Source organism: Ipomoea nil, unplaced genomic scaffold, assembly GCF_001879475.1.
Source record: "Ipomoea nil cultivar Tokyo-kokei standard unplaced genomic scaffold, Asagao_1.1 scaffold1286, whole genome shotgun sequence".
NCBI classification, from domain to species: Eukaryota; Viridiplantae; Streptophyta; class Magnoliopsida; order Solanales; family Convolvulaceae; genus Ipomoea; species Ipomoea nil.
In genome coordinates this window covers 651,943-666,530 of record NW_017617714.1, presented here as the reverse complement: position 1 = coordinate 666,530, position 14,588 = coordinate 651,943, and the positions used below count along the sequence as shown (strand labels likewise).

At 32.3% G+C, this 14,588-nt stretch overlaps 1 protein-coding gene across 1 annotated transcript in view; it reads left to right on the top strand.

Annotated features, from left to right (window-relative positions):
• Positions 1-4,861: 4,861 nt before the first annotated feature.
• Positions 4,862-14,588, top strand: part of LOC109184779 (probable membrane-associated 30 kDa protein, chloroplastic) — a 37,838-nt gene continuing 28,111 nt past the window's right edge. The window contains exon 1 of the mRNA XM_019334820.1: positions 4,862-5,140. Within this exon, the coding sequence (XP_019190365.1) occupies positions 5,014-5,140 (127 nt within the window). The 5' untranslated portion in view covers positions 4,862-5,013. The remainder of the gene's footprint in view (positions 5,141-14,588) is intronic.

Here is a 14,588-nt window from a genome sequence, read left to right as displayed (position 1 = left end):
TTTTTAGTTTCATTTTCCACACACACTAGTTTCAATATAGTAACACTAAAGTATCATTTTAATTCTACTACAATTTCATTCGACGATCATGATCCACATAGCGATATGTGGACCATGGTCCACTGTATAACAAATGTTGTTTGTTTCCATTGCGGCTACGTGAAGCGTTGTTAGTTCCCAATTGGTGTAAAGAGGTACTTGGATTTAATTTCTTGGGTAGTATTTGTTTTATTTAAGCGTGGAAGGCCTGAGACTATTTTCCTCACTAAAAGGCAAGAGAGTTCTTCTGCCACAAGTGATACACAAGTGAAGTGTAAGAAAGGAAGCAGTGATAATAAGTTCACCCCAAATGTTATGCCTAAAGATTAAGGGGAGATAAACTCAATGTTGGATTTCAAGGTTACCAATTGTCAATTCGGAGGTTAACATACCACTTTCTTGATCTATGCAAGATCGAATTAAATGACGAGTACTCTCCGACTGTTGTGATGCACCAATCTCGTCAACAAAGCCCAAGCAATCTAGTTCATAAAATTTCCTATTTTCACAGAATAATAGAGGGGTTGTGAGGTGGGGCTTTGGGAATGTCAATACAAATTTCATTGCAGTTGAATTCCCTACAAGATTAGTGTCAATAGTGTTGTGCACCACATCTTAACACAAGAATACAAAGGATCTCCCACAACACGAGGAACTCTAGATTGGATTTTACCTCTCTTATGCAATAGATACCAAATAGCCATTAGAATCTCATGTTAACCTCCGTCCCAAGTCCTAAATAGGTCTACTCACACATAATTTCAGTCAACAAAGCATAAACATTAAAAGTCCGTTTGGAAAACAGGAAAATGACTTCTGGAAAATGATTTCTGAAAAATGAGTCATTTTCTGGAAAACATTTTCCTTTTCCAGTGTTTGGTTGCATTTGGAAAACTGTTTTGGTGTGTTTGGTTCATTTTCTGAAAAATGAGTAGAATTGTATAATTAAATATTTTAATTATTTTATTTAGAATATAAAAATATATTTTATATGTTTGAAAAAAAAAAAGCTCGGGTATCCGTTTGGTTTTTGGTGGAACCCAGTTCCGCCGGAAACCATAGCTATGGTTTCCAAAAACCATAGAAACCTTAAAAAAAAAAAAAAAAAATGAAACAACAATGCCGGAAAATGACTTTCGCCAAATTTTGGCGGAAGTCATTTTCCACCGAAATGGGCACATTTTCCCCAGTCAACGAAAAATATTTTCCGTTGACTGGATTTTTCAAGTGTTGTCAAACACCAAAAACCCGAAAAAAGATTTCCAGAAATCATTTTCCGGGTTTTCAAACACAGCCTAAAGTAAAACATCATAAAGCAAACAAATATGAAATAAAGTAATAAACAACTTATCTTCAAAAATAGAATGAATCTACAATCTCTTTTGGAATCAAATATGCTAAAGAGGAGAATCTATCCTTTTGGAAGAAGTGAAAAGTAATTTCTTGACCTATGATTTGAAATCTCACTCTATTCACCCTACCCGGCCTATGCTATTGTTCACTATCTCTAGACTCTCCTTTTTAGATATGAAAATGACAGATTAAATCATGCATCAAGGCTTGGCGCACGAGCATCGACACAGGCGTGTCGAAGCCCGTATATGGAGACTATCACGTCACCGGCGTGACGATGCCCGTGACCAAAGTAGGTCCTCCTCACGAGCGTGTCAACGCCCGTGACTGCTACTAAAACCGTGCCACGACCTTGTTCTGCTCATTTTCATGTGCTCTCTTCACGAGTTTCCTCCAAGTGACCTTATGCTTAATTTCCATACACTTTTTAGTTCTAAATTGGTCAACTTTGCTCCAATTTGATTCTTCTTCCCTTTATTGTGCAATTAGGATAAATAAACTATACATACAAACACATTAGTTAGTCCAAATTCTCAATTAAATACATCATTTTATGCACCAAATAGACAAAAGCATAGGATAAAATATAGTAAACAATAGGTGTGATCATCTGGCTAGTGATGTTAATCCTAGCATTAGATGAGAAACAACCCATGTTATCTTTCTTTTATGGTTAAATGTCTGACAAGTTCATATTTAATCATGTATTACCCCATGTTTAACCTTTATTTTTTGCTTTAAATGTAAATATTATGTTTAAAAGGATCATTATTTGCTTTATTTATTCAATTAGGTACAAATTCTCTTATTTAAGGGGAAAAAAAATGGGATCAATTTTGCATGTGTTTTGAAAGAAAATTGATTATTGGGGTCCAAAGAGAAGCAAAGGAGATAGATACAACACTTCTTTAGAAAGCCTAAATGTGGTGTTTTCAATGGTCTTAATCATATGGGCAAACAAAGGGCATAATGGGGCAAAAGAGTATGGAGTTGCAATTTTCGCTCAACATGACCACTGTTATGTATTTTATCATATCTTAGTGTAGAAATGTCTAAATTGAGTGATTCTTGTGTCATTGGAAAGCTAACTTAATGAGCTACATAAGATGACTTAGAGATCATCTACCTAAGCAAGTTATTGAAAATGTGCATGAAGGTGTACGTACTAGATCTTCTAGACAAAATGAAGCCATATTCTCGTGCTTCATTTCTTAATTAGTGCTTAAGTCAATGGAATAAAGCCTAAGTTATTTAGGTTGGATTCAAGTTATGCAAGAGGAACTAAACTGGGTCAAGAGATACCAAGTATGGGAGTTGGTTCTAGGACCAAAATTTTAAAATGTCATATGGACAAAGTCAGGGCCGTATTTTAAGTTTTTGTGGCCCTATTCTGCTAAATAAATGTGGCCCTACCAAAATCACAATTTTTAAAACCAATACATGCAAGTTTCGAACCTTTGACCCTCCAAGTTAAAATACAATAAATACACCTTCTTACCATCTCTTCATGGAACCTTTTAAGTTCAATTGAAAACTTTTAAGATTTTATTTCTAAACTAGCTAGGTAAAAATTAAATATTGAACCTCTAAAATTTGGGGCCCCTCTAAAATTGGGGGCCCTGTGCGGTAGCCCAGCTTGCACAGCCTAAAATCCGGCCCTGGACAAAGTGAGTCTTTTGGAACAAGATGAATGAATAATGTTCGGAATAAGGATCTTTTTGCAAAAGGCATAGTCAACGAGAATACATAGATTTTTATGAATCTGATAGTACTAATTCGGGGCTGTACGTGGAATGTATGTACTGTATGTCTGTGTATGAACAATATAGTAGTAGAACAAAGTAAATCTCTTTTATTCATCATTGTTCTTATGCTTTAGAGAGAAGGGAGAGAATAGGTATACTAGAGAGAGGAAAAGGGAAGAAGCCCCTAACTTGGAGGGCTAAGGCCCTATTTATAGGGTCAAGGGTCAAGGGTTGGCCTTGACCCGTGGACCAGGACCCGAACCATTTGACCCCGATCCAAGCAGGAGCACGGAGCGTACGGGGATTCTGAACCCGGGGCATATTCCCTATCAGAACCATTTGCACTAGTTGCTGGACTTGAACCAATAAGGATATTTCTAACATATGCGACACCCAAGGATTTTTTGGTATATCAAATAGATGTCAAAACTGTCTTTCTCAATGGGTTTACTAGAAGAAGAGGTGTATGTTGAACAACCTCTGGGTTTGCAGTCAAATGAGCATAAGATAAGGTGTGCATGCTGAAAGAGATCCTCTATGGTCTTAAGCAAGCGCCAAGAGCATAGTACAGCACTTTGTCAAACTTCTTGGTAGAAAAAGATTTTTCGAAAGGTAAAATGGACAAAACCCTATTCAAGATATAAGATGAAGGTCACATTCTACTCGTGCAAATCTACGTAGATAACATCATCTTTGGATCATCAAACCCTAAGTTATGTGAAAGGTTCTCAACTTTGAGTCTCTCATGCAAAACCCCAATATGTTAACTGCATATTATGTACATGTAGTTAACATATTATATGCATTCCATTTATTTACATGCATATAATATATTAACTATAAACATATAATTTGAATGTCATTTTAGATCAAGGTACACAATAAAAGGTGGACTCTCCAAGGTATAATTTGCCGTATTTTCTAATATAATACGGAGTAATAATTTTTTTTAAAACAAATAAACAAACAAACCGCAAATTATGCCATGGAATCGTGTTCACCGAGAATGGTGAACACAAGGCAAAACGACGTCGTTTTTAGGCAAAAAAAAAAAAATCGCGGATGTGGAGTTAACGGCGCGCGTTTGATCAAATTATGAATTTTCTGTTATGAGATTATGAATTTTATGAAAATTCATAATCTCATAACAGAAAATTCATAATCGCATAACAGAAAATTCATAATCTCACAACTGAAAATTCATAATCTCATAACAGAAAAAAATTCATAATCTCATGGTTCCAAAGTGAATGTGTAGGCATGGTTCTAAAGTGAATGTGCAGGCATGGATTCATAATTTATGAATGTCCGTGATTTCGGACGGGAATGTGTAGGCATGGTTCCAAAGTGAATGTGCAGGCATGAATTCATAATTTATGAATGTCCGAAATCTTTGCTCACCTCAAATTAAAGTGAAACCGCAAAATGTGAAAATAAAGAAGAAACGTCACGCAATTAATTAAGAAAAAAAAAAAAAAAAGATAACGGTGTACTAACACCGTTGGAACCGTGTTCACCATTGGTGAACACGGTTCCATAGCATAACGTCCCACAAACAAACATGCCCCAAAAACGGCAAGGCCCATTCAGAACATTTCAAAACAGTGCTTTTCCAAAAGTCTGCTCCAGAGAAAAAGCCCAAATAAGCCAAATGGGTTTGGATGAAAGAACTGGAAAAAAAAAAATTAGGAAAAAAAAAACCAGCAAAATTAGGATAGCCAAAAAAGCTCAGTCTCTCTCCTCTCCAGGACCCCTTCTTTGGATTTGCAGAGTACATATTGATTTCCCGACTTCTCCTCTCTCTCTCTCTCTCTCTCCAAACGCATACACGGTCCCGCCCAAAGACGGAGTCTTTGCTTCGTTAGCCGAGAAGAAAATGGCTCTAAGAGCACCCATAGCAGGAATGAGCACAGCTTCAACTCTTTCCGCTCCGTCATGTAACAATAAGGGGATAGTGGTTCTGAAGCCATCTTCTTTGGGAACTTCCTTTTTTGGTCGTAGAGGTACTAATGCACTGCCTTAAACCTGTTATCCTCAAGTAGAAAGAACTAGTATGTTTCTTTTCCTGTTTGGTAATCTGAAATTTAGGTGTGCCACTATTGATTTCTGGTTTCTGTCCAATTCCAACTTTTATGGTCTGGAGTGTGGTATTTTTGTTGCTATACTGAAGTCTAAATTTAATAGTGATATTAAGTAAAGATTATTTAATGCCATTATTGGAATCATTGATCCAACAATGGACTTCTAAACCAATTAAGTACGATTCCAACTTCTTTTGTCCAATTCCAACTTCTTTTGTTATTTTTCCAGTTTCAACAGGTTGAAAATTATGGTTACTAAACAATTACCTAAACTTCTAAACCAATTAAGTACGAAGTGGTGATTGTTATCCTCGATGACGACCAGGATGACCATCTTCTACTTTTGGACAATGTTGCTCGACACTGTTAGGACTTACTGCTAGCGAGTTGAAGGAAAAGTATTCTAAAGTACGTGAATCCATATATCTTAGCAATCAACTATTATGTTTTGAATGTATTAATATTATCCAGTGTATAATATTTTTTTTATCTATTTTGGTTGACCTAGGATGGTTGCCCGCCAATGAAATTGAGGGCTTGATTAGGATTGTCACACGGAATGACCAATTTAAATATAGTGAAAACGATATTTTTACTGTGCTTGGAGTGAAAAAATACGAAGCTATTGTGCAGACACATCAAGCCAAACTACTAATAAAGGTGATGAAGGAACAATGGTTAGGAAGCTTGTTGATGAAACTGAGTTTAATGACAATTTAGAACGAGTCCTCATTAAGCGTGTTTCTACCTCCACTACTACAAAACACACTTACTACGGCGGTTATTTTTATAAATACACGGCGGTTCTTGAAGTGTCGTGTAAGTGACCGCCTTTGTAAATAAAGACTTTCTACGGTGATTTTTTGAACCGCCGTGTATACTTCATATATACGGCGGTTGCTAACCGCCGTCTAATCTCACAATGTATGCCGTGCAATTTTCAACAATTATATGTATAGACGGCGGTTTTCTTGAGGAACTGCCGTCTATACATATAATTTGGACCTCAAAAAATATGTATAGACGACGGTTCCTCAAGAAAACCGCCGTCTATACATATATTTTGGACGTTAAAACATATGTATAGACGGCAGTTCAATGATTGAACCGCCATCTATACATATGTTTTAACGTCCAAAATATATGTATAGACAGCGGTTTTCTTGAGGAACCTCTGTCTATACATATAATTTGATCCTTATAAAATATGTTTAGACAGCGTTTCAAAGAAAGAACCGTCGTCTATACATATATTTTTTAATATTTATATTTTTTTTGAAAAAATATTTATATATTTTTTAATTTTTTAATTTTGTAAATCTCTATTATCAAATACAATAAAAAGCTGCACAATTATATCAAAATGCATATAATAATTTCAGTATTACAAATTTGTAAATCTCAAATTTCATACGTAATAAAAGGCTATTCAAATTGCATCAAAATGCATACAATACATCATAATCAATCACAATCAATACTAATTCATTGTCATAATTATGTAGCTGTATATATAAAGTATTTTACGTTTTCCCAAATAAGTTATGCTCATCATATTAGATATAGACTTGTAATGGCCCATGATAGAAGACAACTACCTAGTACCTAGCATGCATCCAAAAAAATTAAGATACAAAACTTTAGACAAACTTGTATATAACCACAAATCAATCAACCCAAGGTTCTTAATTATTCTGGGAAAAAGATTGAAATATGAATATTAGATCTTGTAATTCCCAAAATATGATGCGTCTTGATGGTTGACAAATTTATGAAAAGAACGTTTAGAACATGTGTTTTATTTTTGTAACTGCTTCTTCAGACGCGAGTACAACTTACATCTGAGATATTTATACGTCAGCCGCATTTCGTAAATGCGGCTAACGTATGCTTCCATTATACAGCAAAACGCATGTAATGCGTCAAACGCATCTGGTACATGCGTTATTGTTAACAGTTAGTCGCCGACCTACGGCGACAGGGATAAGCAAAAAAATTGGATAAGCAAAAACAAACACGTATTTAATTACTATTGAAAATCGTGTAATAGACTGTAAATTTGAACCGAGTAGGTCCCGCCATGTTTAATAAATGCGTTGTTTCCACTTTTGTGTCTTTTGTCATTTTTTTTTTATGTGGATGCATGTAGTATTGTCCATTAAAAAAACTTCCTAAAACATTAAATTAATTAGCTATTAAAACAAATTGATAATCGAAAATATTAAAATTATGGTTCATATTAATTTAAATTCATAAAACTAGGATTCATACTATTCATTTAAATTCATAAAATTATGGTTCATACTAATTTAAATTAATAAAAATAAGGTTCATACTACTCATTTAAATTCATAAAACTAGGCTCATACTAATTTAAATTAATAAAACTAGGGTTCATACTACTCATTTAAATTAATAAAATTAAACTGGGGTTCATACTACTCACTTAAATTCATAAAACTAGGGTTCATACTAATTTAAATTAATAAAACTAGGGTTCATACTACTCATTTAAATTCATAAAACTAGGGTCATACTAATTTAAATTAATAAAACTAGGGTTCATACTACTCATTTAAATTCATAAAACTAGGGTTCGTACTACTCATTTAAGTTCATAAAACTAGGGTTCATACTACTCATTTAAATTCATAAAACTATGGTTCATACTTCATACTAATTTAAATTAATAAATCTAGGATTCATACTACTCATTTAAATTCATAAAACTAGGGTTCATACTAATTTAAATTAATAAAACTACGGCTCATACTACTCATTTAAATTAATAAAACTAGGGTTCATATATACTACTCATTTGAATTCATAAAACTAGGGTTCATACTCATTTAAATTAATAAAACTAGGGTTCATACTAATTTACATTAATAAATCTACGGTTCATACTACTCATTTAAATTCATAAAATTAGGGTTCATACTAATTTAAATTGATAAAACTAGGGTTCATACTACTCATTTAAATTCATAAAACTAGGGTTCATACTACTCATTTAAATTCATAAAACTATGGTTCATACTAATTTAAATTAATAAAACTAGGGTTCATACTACTCATTTAAATTCATAAAACTAGGGCCCATACTAATTTAAATTAATAAAACTAGAGTTCATACTACTCATTTTAAATTAATAAAATTAAATTGGGGTTCATACTACTCACTTAAATTCATAAAACTAGGGTTCATACTAATTTAAATTAATAAAACTAGGGTTCATACTACTCATTTAAATTCATAAAACTAGGGTCATACTAATTTAAATTAATAAAATTAGGGTTCATACTACTCATTTAAATTCATAAAACTATGGTTCATACTTCATACTAATTTAAATTAATAAATCTAGGATTCATACTACTCATTTAAATTCATAAAACTAGGGTTCATACTAATTTAAATTAATAAAACTACGGCTCATACTACTCATTTAAATTAATAAAACTAGGGTTTATATATACTACTCATTTAAATTCATAAAACTAGGGTTCATACTCATTTAAATTAATAAAACTAGGGTTCATACTAATTTACATTAATAAAACTACGGTTCGTACTACTCATTTAAATTCATAAAATTAGGGTTCATACTAATTTAAATTGATAAAACTAGAGTTCATACTACTCATTTAAATTCATAAAACTAGGGTTCATAAAAACAATTCATTAAATTCATACTACTCATATAACAATTTTAACACTAGCTATGCAATTTCATTAAATTCAAACAACACCAATATATATATATATATATATATATATATATATATATATATATATATATATATATATATATATATAATTATGGTCGTACCTGGCGACGACGATGCGATAGCGATAGCGAGGGCGAGACGACGACCATCGCGACAAGAGAGAAGAGAAGCAACAGCAACGGCTAGAAGAGAAGAGACGGAGCTTTCACACTATCTCGCTCAGGGCACTGGAGCTGTGTGACCGGCGACTGCGAGAAGAGAAGCCACGGCGACAAGGGCGAGACTGACGAAGACGGCCCTGTGGACGGGCTACAATGGCGTCGTGATCGAAGAGAATGAAGAGTGCGGCGCGCGGGAATGGAAGAAACAAATTAAAATAAAAAAGCCCTACACGTTTACGATCTATATTATTCAATAGTCGTGTGCCTACCTTTACACGACGGTTATAGTACGCCACGTATTACACTAAATTAAAAAAAAATAAAAATATATTATAGACGGCGGTTATTTAAACACTGCCGTATATTGAGTGACGTAAATATATATTAGAAGGCGGTTATTTAAAACCACCGTCTATTAAGTTACGTAAATATATATTAGAAGGCGGTTATTTAACAACCGCCGTCTATTAATTGACGTAAATATATATTAGACGGTGGTTATTTAACACCGTCGTCTATTAAGTAACGTAAATATATATTAGAAGGCGGTTATTTAACAACCGCCGTCTATTAAGTGACGTAGTATATAATAGAAGGCAGTTATTTAAAGACCGCCGTCTATTAAGTGACATAGTATATAATAGAAGGCGGTTATTTAAAGACCGCCGTCTATTATGTGTCGTAATATATAATAGAAGGCGGTTATTTAGAAAATCGTCGTCTATTATGTGTCGTAGTATAACAAAATATAATAGAAGGCGGTTATTTAAAAAACCGCATTCTATTAAGCGACGTAGTATATCATTTCTGTAGTAGTGCTCCTTCAATAATATTTTTTCCACCTTACTTTTTTTAATAATTAGTTTCATCCGGCGTATACCACCACGGGAAGCTACATCTTCGTAACCCCTAAAAGTTATCTTGATTGATGAGAGCACTCCCAAGCAGCAGTCTTTAAAGAAAACAAATATAGACTGTTCATCATCTTCAAAGGGTATGAAGAAGTCTAAGATCGAGCCAAAAAATTAATTACCTATTTCAACACCAAGCCAAAAAAATTAATTACCTATTTCAACACCATTAGACTACGTTTCTCTTTTTCTTTGTTTAAGTGGAGTAAATGCTTAAATTAACAGATGATTTATTCTATTAGGCTTTAAACTTTGGCATAATTGTTAGCTTATACACGGTAAGAAATAGATTATTTCGTCACTCTTGATGATTTTTTTCCGCCTATTTATGTATTATAAATCTGCAGGTTAAGTGGTGATTTTGTTGCAATTTCATTTTGTTCTATTGACTACGTCTAAATGCCATTGTTGGCATTTCAGTGTAGCAGTGTGTTTAACTGTTACGTTGTGACTATTTGTATTTGCATTGGCATTTTAGTGTAGCAATTTGTTTAACAGTTACGCTGCGGCTATTTGTATTTGCATTCTGTCATTCAGGCTTAATGGTTTATTATGATAGTGTTTTAAGTTTGACATTGTGAAAACACTAGGATGCATAAAATATAATTTTGTTATACAATTTTAATTCTCTGTTATTTCTGTGTTATTAGTAGAAGTTTAAGTGACTATTTATGTGTTATTACTATGTTAAAAAATAATATCTTCTGACTATCGGCTGGAGAGATACCTTTAGGCAACAAAAAAAAAAAAAAAATAGAATTCTGTTTAACTGTTACACTAGAATTCTATCACTATATATCTTTGTTCTTTAACTATCATGTTTCTGGCATAAATGCATAGTTGAGTTTTTAGTTTTATCATTTTAGATGAATATTAAAGTTCGTTAATCTCAGCTTGACTACCAAACAACTATACTTCATCTAGGCTGGAAAAAATTGAATTCCAAAATGCAAAGTAAAACTTTACCTTCTGAGGTTGTCATCGTCAACAGTTCCCAGTGGCACATCACCTGATAGTGGGTAATTATAAGAAGACAACAGAGAGTTGTATACAAACTAAAGTTTGTCACTAGGACATCTATAGACAGAAATTTACATCTCCATGAGCAGCCTCAAGAAGTTAAAATGCATAGAATTTTAAGATTTATTTTAAGTAAAATTCACTGACAATATACAGTCATTGCTCATGTTTTTTAAAGGTGACAAAGTGTAACTTCATAGAGCAAAATGCATCTACTAAAACAAGGACTCAAAAAATTTACTCTACATACATATTAAATGACTAAAGACGGGTTGGAAGAGGATGAAACACAACTACCCATTTTCTCCAATATATAGTTTTGTAGAGAACCCTTTCGATCAAAGTGTATTTGTTAAAAGGCACAAAGCCGATGCACACAACCTTTGCTTACAAAAGACAGATACCCGATACAAAAACACATCAACTATAGCACACCAGAAAAACATGCATTTCAAGTATAGCAAAGCAAACTAATGATCATAAATAACACTGAACACATAGTGAAAGAGTTGCAAGCCTTACATCTAGGGACAAACAACTCTCAAATAATTTAAACTTCATTACTAATTCACATGCAAATTTATAACTTTGAATGCAAAAACAATAAATAGCCAAACAAGCCATAAAGCATGTAGAATGGAATAATACACTAGATAGAAGACAGCTACACTAGAAAAATGTAACGAATATGATTGTAGAAAGATTTCAACTGAGAAAAACCACAATTGCCTAGCAAACCAAAATTAAAGAAACCAAATCGAAATATCGACCCCTATAATTTTTATTAATGTGTCTTTTATTTTATCTAATTAAAATTTTGAAAACAATATTATAAAGTACGAATATTTTGTATGTTTGTGTATTTCATTAATTATTATAATTTTTATTCTTATTTATCAATTTATTGATGTTAGGCTCACTTATAGGCTCACTTATGGATACATCATTACTTCATTTGTTCATTACGAGATTGCCCTTCAAATTTCATCGTAAACAATTACCATTGATCCTTGCATATGCCATGACTATCAACAATAGTCAGGGCCAAACACTAACTCATGTTTGGTTATTGCTGAAAAAACCAATGTTTAATCACGGTCAATTGTATGTGGCTTTTTTCCAAGTCACCCATCCTGATGGCCTGAAGGTGTTAGCTCTAGACGAGGTCACGGGGATGGACAAGATTCTGTTACTACAACCAACGTCGTCTACAAAGAGATTTTCAATAATTTGTACTTCGAACTGGTGATATTATGTTTTTTTTTTCAAAGAGCACATTTGCTCAAGTTATACAAATTATAAACACTGATATATAAAATCACCAAAGTTTCAACACCATGCTTACATATACATATTAGCTATTAATTCAACAATTATTTGATTGAATTCAAGCAAAAATAAGCCAGATAATATCACAAAATATAATCGATCCAAACCATCTTTTTAATTGTACTATATAATATTTAATGTTATAATTTATATAATTATATATTGATTCAAATATTTTTAAAATATTATAACAAATTCATTTTGTGCATCGGACGGGTAAAAATACTAGACAGTATATAACAGCTATCACTTTCGACCCATGCACATCTCATATATCAACATAATCTAATAAAGAAAAAAATTGTACGGAAGCAAAGTCCAAACCAACTTTAAGTTAAAGGCTTTTCCGCACCAAAGGCTAATCACTCTCTGTTAGCCTAATGTGGCCACGACACGATATTTTGATTTGACTCATCACTCATTGTGTCAATAATATATTAATAATGTTTATAAATAAAAATGACGAAGTGCGCAAGAGAGATAAAGTTGCCTATAATTAAATAGAATAAGGCTTAGCTTACACAGCTTCCATCAATATATTATGTACCATGATCCATATTAAGATGAAACAAAGTGGATCACTAATATGTATCTAAAATGTTTATTTTTAATATATTAAAATTGTATTTTTAGTATATTGTAAATTAGACTATCTATTTTTAGTATATTCATATTAAAATGTTTATTTTAATATATCATCATACTAGAGTGATTAAAGTAGTGACATTAATATTAGACTAGTTGGACCATTTAAATTCATTGATCTCACTAAGCCCTTGACCCTGTTACATGTAGTATATGTTCATATATATTTTTCTCAACCTACAGAAGCCTGACGATTCAATACCACCTTCACTAAGGCTCGAACCCATAAATTTCCCACTTGAAAAAGTTACTTCATGCCGCTTGACCACAAAGCCTTTGTTAAGATTAATAAGTAACTCTCATTATTATGAATGTCTTTGTCATCAAAATAGTAAGTATTATCTCGAATCCATAAATAGTAATTTTATGAATGTCTTTGTCATCAAAATAAGGCAAGGCAGTAAAGTTTATTATGAGCATGCGCCACATATGGCATATTATACCATGAATTATGATTTACTTTGCGTTATGGACCATTGTCCAAAAATAATATTCGGATTTTGTACCTGCAGTTATTACATTTTGTACCTACAGCTAACCATTTCTATACATGTAAACAAATTGAAGGCACATCACATATTAATTGCACATATAATATGATAACTACATACACATAAACGGTTAATTGCAGGTACAGAATATATATGTTAATTGCTGACAGGGCCGTTCCAATAAAAATGGGGGTCCTGTGCAATATCTTAATTTGGGCCCTCTTTTTTCAAATAATTTTTATATATAATAGTTGTTCACAAATTTTTGTCAAAAATTCAAAATATAAATATTGTATAAAAAATACATCTAAAATTTTATTTAAAAAGTGACATGTGTGCACACATAGACGCAAAATCATCCACCAAACTTTTGATTAGTGTCTAACAACTTTTCCTTGACATCATCTTTTTGGTCATCTATTAGAATTTTTTTTTTGTAATTTGAATTTTTCAAGAGCTCCCTTTTGAGATTGAGTTAGTTGCTCAATTCTTCATTATTTTTTTATGCTTCTCAAACCCATTATTTAGAAGACATAAAATCCTAAGGAAAACATATGAATTTATTTAGAAACTCTAATTAAATAATTAATCAATAAACTAATTCTTAAATATATTATTCTGAAATCAGAATTAGTAAGTCATTTATATAAAATAATAAACAAGAATTGTGAAATAATACGTAATTTTAATTATCTGTCAAGAGAATTAAAGAATTTGAAAGTTTGTATGATAACAAATAATTGTAGAATCTATAGTCTTTCCCAAATTTGAATTACCTAATCTAGTTCAAATACACAAACACTCTAATTAAATGTTTAAATATTTGAATTAATTCTTTTTTTGAATGTTACTAGCTCTATTACATTGTAGTATCTGTTCATATACTTTCTCAACCTACTGAAACACAAAGAGCTAATAACGCCTCCACTGAGGCTTGAACTCACAACCTTCCAAACGGAAACCCAACCCGGGTACCATTAGACCACATAGTCCTGGTAAATATTTGAATTAATTCAAATACTTAGAATTCGCAAACAGCATCCTCATTCGTTAAAAACAAAAAAAAAAAAACATAAATAAA